The sequence below is a fragment of the Pseudophryne corroboree genome, chromosome 3 (assembly GCF_028390025.1).
Source record: "Pseudophryne corroboree isolate aPseCor3 chromosome 3, aPseCor3.hap2, whole genome shotgun sequence".
NCBI classification, from domain to species: domain Eukaryota; kingdom Metazoa; phylum Chordata; class Amphibia; order Anura; family Myobatrachidae; genus Pseudophryne; species Pseudophryne corroboree.
This window is the reverse complement of record NC_086446.1, coordinates 714,483,497-714,494,250: the sequence shown is the minus strand read 5'-3', so window position 1 is coordinate 714,494,250 and position 10,754 is coordinate 714,483,497. Positions and strand designations below refer to the sequence as shown.

The window sequence follows — 10,754 nt, the reverse complement described above, 5'->3', positions numbered from 1 at the left end:
CTCCCAGCCCCCCGGAAGGAGGGCAAGTCTCCCGGAGCCTGCTTACGCCAGTCGATAAGCTCCCCCAGCCGCCTGTACAACCCTGCAGCCACCGCTTACCTATAGTAGCAAGTGGGCGGGGCAATGTCACAAATTGCATCATCATAGCCCTGCCCCTGCTCAACAAAGATGGTAATTGGTTATTGTAGAGCGGGATGCAATCGCGCCTCCACACCCCTGCTCCGCCCACGCACCTTGATGCTGCGCCCCCTGTTGTGCTGACCTGGCTGTCTTCTCCCAGATAGCGCAGCCAGAAAGTCGGCAAGTGTGATATAGAAGCATTAGTAAATCTTCCCCTAAAGCTTTTCCAGAGATAAGGGCATCTCTTGCTACTAAGTAATAAATTCCACAAGAATCATGTTTGGGTATAGTGTGACATCTATTTACACGATTGTCATCAACAGGCATCATCATCATCATCATCATCATCATCTTTATCATCTTTATCATCTACTGAATCATATCTCCAATCCTTCTTTTGGTTAGAGGTGACATCTGCAAAGGTAAATCCCCACTGTCTGGTATCACAGACAACTCATTTATAGTAGGTTCAGTTGGTCACTTACTTATGTCATTAGTTTTGTGCTCTCTGTATGTCCAGGTTTATCTCCATGTGGTGGGAAATAATCATTTGCTTGGGAAAGTATGATCCGGACAGTGCTTGCGCATCACAAAGAGCCACCTTCAGGTTTAAACAACATCCTGATAATAAGTTTAAGGCAATAAATTAAAACAAGAGAAAAGTTGGAAGTTTTCCCTTTTGTAACAGATATCACATTGGCAGAGAAGTGGATGCCTGTTCCTGTTCTGATGTTTGGGTTCTTTAAGTAGAAGTTGTTGGCACCAAGTTTCCTACATACGAGTTGACCCTTTGAGCAGAGGAATTTCCAGACCTGCGTTTGAGAAGTCTGTTAACAATATCGCGGCAACAGCTCTTATACTGGTTCCGTGTCAGGCAGTACACAAACGGATCTGACAAAGCTTTACTGTAGGTCAAACACCGGCTGATGATGCCCCACTGAGAACTGATGGGGGTGGAGGAAGAGATCTCGACCAGTCTGGAGTGAAAACAAAGCACATGAATGAAAAACAAACACACTATATAATAGCCTCACTCATTTAACTTGCTATGTTATGAGTTTATTGGGAAGATTTCTTTTTTTGCACAGATGCAGTACTATCATTTTTTGCAAAGGACATTTAATGGGTACATCCAATTTTCTTGTCAGTGGCCTTTACAGTTGTTGTCATTATTATAAAAATTAACTGTATAGTACTGTAGGTAAGTGCGCTATTACAGACAGTATTTAAAAGTGGTTCACAAACTTGGTCCTCAAGGAACACTAAGGCCCAGGTTTTAAGTATATCCATGCTTGGCGACAGGTGACTTAATTAATACTTCAGTCAATATGATTTAACCATCCACGCTGAGCTATGGATATACTTAAAACCTGGATTGTTAGTACTCCTTGAGGACTGCACGAGGAATATAATACAGAGGTTCCCAAACGCGGTCCTCAAGGCAGAAGGCACCCCAACAGTCCAGGATTTAGGTATAGCCATGGTTCAGCACAGATGGTTAAATCAAATTGACCGAGGTGCTAATTAAGTCACCTGTGGCCAATCATGGATACATTTAAACAGCAATTAGGCTAAAATCGGCATTTCTGCGCATGCGCATGGGCTGCAGTGCGCACGCTCAAACTAATTTCACAACAAACTAAGCAATTTTACACAGGTCAGAGCGACGCTTTTCAGTCACTCTGCTGATCGGTAAATGATTGACAGGAAAGGGGCGTTTCTGGGAGGTAACTGAGCGTTTTCCGGGAGTGTGCTAAAAAACGCAAGCGTGTCAGGGAGTGGCTGGAGAAACGGGGGAGTGGCTAGCCAAACGCAGGGCGTGTTTGTGACGTCAAACCAGGAACTAAACGGACTGAGGTGATCGCAATCTAGGAGTAGGTCTGGAGCTACTCAGAAACTGCAAGGAAATATTTAATAGCAGAACTGCTAATCTTTCGTTCGCAATTCTGCTAAGCTAAGATACACTCCCAGAGGGCGGTGGCCTAGCATTTGCAATGCTGCTAAAAGCAGCTAGCGAGCGAACAACTCGGAATGAGGGCCATAGTTACTGAGGTTGTAAAAAGACAATTTGTCCATCGAGTTCAACCTGTTAGTGATCTCCTACACTGCAATATTTTTAAGACTGAATTTTAACTGTGCTGAATGTTTAGCCGTTAGGTCTATTCCTTTTTTCTTTTCTTTTTCTTTTTTTTTTACAATACTATTGTGCATGTTTTAGCCAGCATAACCCTGCATATCCTTATCCGATAGGAATTTATCTAGCCCATTCTTAAAAGCAATGACCGAGTCCACCATTACTACTCTCGCAGGCAGTGAATTCCAAATACGTATTGTCCTTACTGTGAAGAAACCTTTCCGTCTCTGTGTGCAATCTCCTCTCCGCTAACCTAAGCAGGTGTCCCCGTGTCCCTTGTGATGTTACCAAAAACAAATCCCCCACTAGCTCTGTGTAGTGTCCTCTTATATGTTTGTAAATGTTAATCAATTTGGTCACCCGTCAAGATTATCACATTATTGCTAGGATAAGGATCACCAGAAGTTACAGGCTTCCCTCCCCCCGCCATGCTCCATATCACATCCTGGCTAGTGCTGAATAGGGTATGCAGTTACAATATCAGCAGTTAGTAAGGCGACAGCAGGTCGACATTGATGAATTAAATAATACAAATGCTGACATCATTAATGTTACATTGGTGACATGGGAAATGTTGATAATGTCATAATGCTGACATTTCCTGGAGGTTTAGGGTTAGATTAAGGGTTAGAGTTGCTGTTTATATTACCATTAGTGTTAGCGATAGTGTTGCCATTAGGGTTAGTGATATGATTACCGCTAGGGTTAGGGTTGCCATTAGGGATAGTGATAGGATTACCGCTAGGGTTAGAGTTGCCATTAGGGTTAGTGATAGGATTACCGCTAGGGTTAGGGTTGCCATTAGGGTTAGTGATAGGATTACCGCTAGGGTTAGGGTTGCCATTAGGGTTAGTGATAGGATTACCGCTAGGGTTAGGGTTGCCATTAGGGTTAGGGCTAGGATCACCACTAGGGTTAGGGTCGCCATTAGGGTTAGTGCTAGGATTACCACTAGGGTTAGGGTTGCCATTAGGGTTAGTGCTAGGATTACCGCTAGGGTTGCCATTAAGGTTAGTGATAGGATTACCATAGGGTTAGGGTTGTCAATAGGGATAGCGATAGTATTATCACTAGGGTTAGGGTTGCCATTAGGGTTAGTGATAGGATTACCGCTAGGGTTAGGGTCGCCATTAGGGTTAGTGCTAAGATTGCCGCTAGGGTTAGGGTGGCCATTAGGGTTAGTGCTAGGATTACTGCTAGGGTTAGGGTTGCCATTAGGGTTAGTGCTAGGATTACCGCTAGGGTTAGGTTTGCCATTAGGGTTTACCAATAGGGTTAGGGTTGTCATTAGGGATAGTGATAGTATTATCACTAAGGATATGGTTGCCATTAAGGTTAGTGCTAGGATTACCGCTAGGGTTAGGGATGCCGCTAGGGTTAGTGCTAGGGTTGCCATTAGGGTTAGTGATAGGATTACCGCTAGGGTTAGGGTTGCCATTAGGGTTATTGATAGGATTACCACTAGGGTTAGGGATGCCATTAAGTTTAGTGATAGGATTACTGCTAAGGTTAGGGATGCCATAAAGGTTAGTGCTAGGATTACCGCTAGGGTTAGGGTTGCCATTAGGATTAGTGATAGGATTACTGATAGGGTTACGGTTGCCATTACGGTTAGTACTAGGATTACCGCTAGGGTTGCCATTAGGGTTAATGATAGATTTACAGCTAGAGTTAGGGTTAGTGCTCGGATTACTGCTAGGGTTAGTGTTGCCATTAGGGTTAGTGATAGTATTACCACTAGGATTAGGGCTGCCATTAGGGTTAGTGATAGTATTACCACTAGGATAAGGGTTGCTATTAGGGTTAGTGTTAGGATTACTGCTAAGGTTAGGGATGCCATTAAGGTTAGTGCTAGGATTACCACTAGGATTAGGGCTGCTATTAGGGTTAGTGATAGGATTACTGATAGGGTTACGGTTGCCATTACGGTTAGTGCTAGGATTACCGCTAGGGTTAGGGTCGCAATTAGGGTTAGTGCTAGGATTACCGCTAGGGTTAGGGTTGCCATTAGGATTAGTGATAGGATTACCGCTAGGGTTAGGGTTGCCATTAGGGTTAGTGCTAAGATTGCCGCTAGGGTTAGGGTGGCCATTAGGGTTAGTGCTAGGATTACTGCTAGGGTTAGGGTTGCCATTAGGGTTAGTGCTAGGATTACCGCTAGGGTTAGGTTTGCCATTAGGGTTTACCAATAGCGTTAGGGTTGTCATTAGGGATAGTTATAGTATTATCACTAAGGTTATGGTTGCCATTAAGGTTAGTGCTAGGATTACCGCTAGGGTTAGGGATGCCGCTAGGGTTAGTGCTAGGCTTGCCATTAGGGTTAGTGATAGGATTACCGCTAGGGTTAGGGTTGCCATTAGGGTTATTGATAGGATTACCACTAGGGTTAGGGATGCCATTAAGTTTAGTGATAGGATTACTGAGAGGGTTACTATTAGGGTTAGTGCTAGGATTACCGCTAGGGTTGCTATTAGGGTTAATGATAGATTTACAGCTAGAGTTAGGGTTAGTGCTCGGATTACTGCTAGGGTTAGTGTAGCCATTAGGGTTAGTGATAGTATTACCACTAGGATTAGGGCTGCTATTAGGGTTAGTGTTAGGATTACTGCTAAGGTTAGGGATGCCATTAAGGTTAGTGCTAGGATTACCACTAGGATTAGGGCTGCTATTAGGGTTAGTGATAGGATTACTGATAGGGTTACGGTTGCCATTACGGTTAGTGCTAGGATTACCGCTAGGGTTAGGGTCGCCATTAGGGTTAGTGCTAGGATTACCGCTAGGGTTAGGGATGCCATTAAGGTTAGTGATAGGATTACTGCTAGGGTTAGGGTAGCCATTAGGGTTAGTGATAGGATTACCCCTAGGGTTACGGTTGCAATTAGGGTTAGTGATAGGATTACTGCTAGGGTTAGGAATTAGGGATGTCATTAGGGTTAGTACTAGGATTACCACTAGGATTAGGGCTGCTATTAGGGTTAGTGATAGGATTACTGATAGGGTTACGGTTGCCATTACGGTTAGTGCTAGGATTACCGCTAGGGTTAGGGTCGCCATTAGGGTTAGTGCTAGGATTACCGCTAGGGTTAAGGATTGCCATTAGGGTTAGTGCTAGGATTACTGCTAGTGTTAGGGTCGCCATTAGGGTTAGTGCTAGGATTACCGCTAGGGTAAGGGTCGCCATTAGGGTTAGTTCTAGGATAACTGCTAGGGTTAGGGTTGCCATTAGGATTAGTGATAGGATTACCGCTAGGGTTAGGGTTGCCATTAGGGTTAGTGCTGGGCTTACCGCTGGGGTTAGGGTTGCCATTAGGGTTAGTGATAGTATTACCACTAGGATTAGGGCTGCTATTAGGGTTAGTGCTAGAATTACTGCTAGGGTTAAGGATGCCATTAAGGTTAGTGATAGGATTACCGCTAGAGTTAGGGTTGCCATCAGGGTTAGTGATAGGATTACCAATAGAGTTAGGGTTGTCATTAGGGATGGTGATAGTATTACCACTAGTGTTAGGGTTGCCATTAGGGTTAGTGCTAGGATTACTGCCAGGATTAGGGTTGCCATTAGGGTTAGTGCTAGGATTACCACTAGGGTTAGGGTTGCCATTAGGGTTAGTGCTAGGATTACCGCTAGGGTTGCCATTAAGGTTAGTGATAGGATTACCAATAGGGTTAGGGTTGTCATTAGGGATAATGATAGTATTATCACTAGGGTTATGGTTGCCATTAAGGTTAGTGCTAGGATTACCGCTAGGGTTAGGGATGCAGTTAGGGTTAGTGCTAGGATTACCGCTAGGGTTAGGGATGCCATTAAGGTTAGTGATAGAATTACTGCTAGGGTTAGGGTTGCCATTAGGGTTAGTGATAGGAATACCGCTAGAGTTAGGGTTGCCATTAGTGTTAGTGCTAGGATTACTGCCAGGGTTAGGGTAGCCATTAGGGTTAGTGCTAGGATTACCACTAGGGTTAGGGTTGCCATTAGGGTTAGTGCTAGGATTACCGCTAGGGTTAGGGATGCAGTTAGGGTTAGTGCTAGGATTACCGCTAGGGTTAGGGATGCCATTAAGGTTAGTGATAGGATTACTGCTAGGGTTAGGGTTGCCATTAGGGTTAGTGATAGGATTACCCCTAGGGTTACGGTTGCAATTAGGGTTAGTGATAGGATTACTGCTAGGGTTAGGAATTAGGGATGTCATTAGGGTTAGTACTAGGATTACCACTAGGATTAGGGCTGCTATTAGGGTTAGTGATAGGATTACTGATAGGGTTACGGTTGCCATTAGGGTTAGTGCTAGGATTACCGCTAGGGTTAGGGTCGGCATTAGGGTTAGTAATAGTATTACCGTTAGGATTAGGGTTGCCATTAGGGTTAGTGATAGGATTACTGCTAGGGTTAGGGTTGCCATTAGGGTTAGTGATAGGATTACTGCAAGGGTTTGGGATGCCATTAAGTTTAGTGATAGTATTACCACTAGGGTTAAGGTTGCCATTAGGGTTAGTGCTATGATTACCGCTAGGGTTAGGGTTGCCATTAAGGTTAGTGCTAGGATTACTGCTAGGGTTAAGGTTGCCATTAGGGTTAGTGCTAGGATTACCGCTAGGGTTAGGGTTGCCATTAGGGTTTACCAATAGTGTTAGGGTTGTCATTAGGGATAGTGATACAGGTTGAGTATCCCTTATCCAAAATGCTTGGGACCAGAGGTATTTTGGATATGGGATTTTTCCGTATTTTGGAATAATTGCATACCATAATGAGATATCATGGTGATGGGACCCAAGTCTATGCACAGAATGCATTTATGTTACATGTACACCTTATACATACAGCCGGATGGTAATTTTAGCCAATATTTTTTGTAACTTTGTGCATTGAACAAAGTGTATCTACATTCACAGAATGCATTTATGTTTCATATACACCTTATACACACAGCCTGAAGGTCATTTAATACAATATTTTTAATAACTTTGTGTATTAAACAAAGTTTGTGTACATCGAGCCATCAAAAAACAAAGGTTTCACTATCTCACTCTCACTCAAAAAAGTCTGTATTTCGGAATATTCCGTATTTCGGAATATTTGGATATGGGATACTCAACCTGTAGTATTATCACTAAGGTTATGGTTGCCATTAAGGTTAGTGCTAGGATTACCGCTAGGGTTAGGGATGCCGCTAGGGTTAGTGCTAGGATTACCGCTAGGGTTGCCATTTGGGTTAGTGATAGGATTACCGCTAGGGTTAGGGTTGCCATTAGGGTTATTGATAGGATTACCACTAGGGTTAGGGATGCCATTAAGTTTAGTGATAGTATTACTGAGAGGGTTACTATTACGGTTAGTGCTAGGATTACCGCTAGGGTTGCCATTAGGGTAAATGATAGATTTACAGCTAGAGTTAGGGTTAGTGCTCGGATTACTGCTAGGGTTAGTGTAGCCATTAGGGTTAGTGATAGTATTACCACTAGGAATAGGGCTGCTATTAGGGTTAGTGCTAGGATTACTGCTAAGGTTAGGGTTGCCATTACGGTTAGTGCTAGGATTACCGCTAGGGTTAGGGTCGCCATTAGGGTTAGTGCTAGGATTACCGCTAGGGTTAGAATTGCAATTAGGGTTAGTGCTAGGATTACTGCTAGGGTTAGGGTCGCCATTAGAGTTAGTGCTAGGATTACCGCTAGGGTTAGGGTCGCCATTAGGGTTAGTTCTAGGATAACTGCTAGGGTTAGGGTTGCCATTAGGATTAGTGCTAGGATTACCGCTAGGGTTAGGGTTGCCATTAGGGTTAGTGCTGGGTTTACCGCTAGGGTTAGGGTTGCCATTATATTTAGTGATAGTATTACCAGTAGGATTAGGGCTGCTATTAGGGTTAGTGCTAGAATTACTGCTAGGGTTAGGGATGCCATTAAGGTTAGTGATAGGATTACCACTAGAGTTAGCGTTGCCATTAGGGTTAGTGATAGGATTACCAATAGGGTTAGGGTTGTCATTAGGGATAGTGATAGTATTACCACTAGTGTTAGGGTTGCCATTAGGGTTAGTGATAGGATTACAACTAGAGTTAGGGTTGCCATTAGTGTTAGTGCTAGGATTACTGCCAGGGTTAGGGTTGCCATTACGGTTAATGCTAGGATTACCGCTAGGGTTGCCATTAAGGTTAGTGATAGTATTATCACTAGGGTTATGGTTGCCATTAAGGTTAGTGCTAGAATTACCGCTAGGGTTAGGGATGCAGTTAGGATTAGTGCTAGGATTACCGCTAGGGTTAGGGATGCAGTTAGGATTAGTGCTAGGATTACCGCTAGGTTTAGGTATGCAATTAAGGTTAGTGATAGAATTACTGCTAGGGTTAGGGTTGCCATTAGGGTTAGTGATAGTATTACCACTAGGATTAGGGCTGCCATTAGGGTTAGTGATAGTATTACCACTAGGATTAGGGCTGCCATTAGGGTTAGTGTTAGGATTACTGCTAGGGTTAGGGATTAGGGATGCCATTAGGGTTAGTACTAGGATTACCACTAGGATTAGGGCTGCTATTAGGGTTAGTGATAGGATTACTGATAGGGTTACGGTTGCCATTAGGGTTAGTGCTAGGATTACCGCTAGGGTTAGGGTCGCCATTAGGGTTAGTGCTAGGATTACTGCTAGGGTTAAGGTTGCCATTAGGGATAGTAATAGTATTACCGCTGGGATTAGGGTTGCCATTAGGGTTAGTGATAGGATTACTGCTAGGATTAGGGTTGACATTAGGGTTAGTGATAGGATTACCGCTAGGGTTAGGGTTGCCATTAGGGTTAGTGATAGTATTACCGCTAGGATTAGTGTTGCCATTAGGGTTAGTGATAGGATTACCGCTAGGGTTAGGGTTGCCATTAGGGTTAGTGATAGGATTACTGCTAGGGTTAGGGTTGCCATTAGGGTTAGTGCTAGGATTACCGCTAGGGTTAGGGTTGCCATTAGGGTTAGTGATAGGATTACTGCTAGGGTTAGGTTTGCCATTAGGGTTAGTTATAGGATTACCCCTAGGGTTACAGTTGCAATTAGGGTTAGTGATAGGATTATTGCTAGGGTTAGGGATTAGGGTTGTCATTAGGGTTAGTACTAGGATTACCACTAGGATTAGGGCTGCTATTAGGGTTAGTGCTAGGATTACTGATAGGGTTACGGTTGCCATTAGGGTTAGTGCTAGGATTACCTCTAGGGTTAGGGTCGCCATTAGGTTTAGTGCTAAGATTACTGCTAGGGTTAGGGTTGCCATTAGGGTTAGTAATAGTATTACCGCTAGGATTGGGGTTGCCATTAGGGTTAGTGATAGGATTACTGCTAGGATTAGGGTTGCCATTAGGGTTAGTGATAGAATTACCGCTAGGGTTAAGGATGCCATTAGGGTATGTGATAGTATTACCGCTAGGATTAGGGTTGCCATTAGGGTTAGTGATAGGATTACAGCTAGGGTTAGGTTTGCCATTAGGGTTAGTACTAGGATTACTGCTAGGATTAGGGTTGCCATTAGGGTTAGTAATAGGATTACTGCTAGGATTAGGGTTGCCATTAGGCTTAGTGATAGAATTACCATTAGGGTTAGGGTTGCCATTAGGGTTAGTGATAGGATTACCGCTAGGATTAGGGTTGCAATTAGGGTTAGTGATAGGATTGCCGCTAGGGTTAGGGTTGCAATTAGGGTTAGTGATAGGATTACTGCTAGGGTTAGGGTTGCCATTAGGGTTAGTGCTAGGATTATCGCTAGGGTTAGGGTTGCCATTAGGGTTAATGATAGGATTACTGCTAGGGTAAGGGTTGCCATTAGGGTTAGTGCTAGGATTACCGCTAGGGTTAGGGTTGCCATTAGGGTTTATCAATAGGGTTAGGGTTGTCAGTAGGGATAGTGATAGTATTATCACTAAGGATATGGTTGCAATTAAGGTTAGTGCTAGAATTACCTCTAGGGTTAGGAATGCTGCTAGGGTTAGTGCTAGGGTTGCCATTAGGGTTAGTGATAGGATTACCGCTAGGGTTAGGGTTACCATTAGGGTTATTGATAGGATTACCACTAGGGTTAGGGATGCCATTAAGTTTAGTGATTGGATTACTGAGAGGGTTACTATTACGGTTAGTGCTAGGATTACCGCTAGGGTTGCCATTAGGGTAAATGATAGATTTACAGCTAGAGTTAGGGTTAGTGCTCGGATTACTGCTAGGGTTAGTGTAGCCATTAGGGTTAGTGATAGTATTACCACTAGGAATAGGGCTGCTATTAGGGTTAGTGCTAGGATTACTGCTAAGGTTAGGGTTGCCATTACGGTTAGTGCTAGGATTACCGCTAGGGTTAGGGTCGCCATTAGGGTTAGTGCTAGGATTACTGCTAGGGTTAGAATTGCAATTAGGGTTAGTGCTAGGATTACTGCTAGGGTTAGGGTCGCCATTAGAGTTAGTGCTAGGATTACCGCTAGGGTTAGGGTCGCCATTAGGGTTAGTTCTAGGATAACTGCTAGGGTTAGGGTTGCCATTAGT

General features: G+C 43.8%; 1 protein-coding gene across 1 annotated transcript in view; it reads right to left on the bottom strand.

The window, feature by feature from the left end:
* Positions 1 to 399: 399 nt before the first annotated feature.
* Positions 400 to 10,754, bottom strand: part of GPR26 (G protein-coupled receptor 26) — a 46,959-nt gene continuing 36,604 nt past the window's right edge. The window contains exon 3 of the mRNA XM_063962139.1: positions 400 to 1,097. Coding sequence (XP_063818209.1) covers positions 863 to 1,097 — 235 coding nt within the window. The 3' untranslated portion in view covers positions 400 to 862. The remainder of the gene's footprint in view (positions 1,098 to 10,754) is intronic.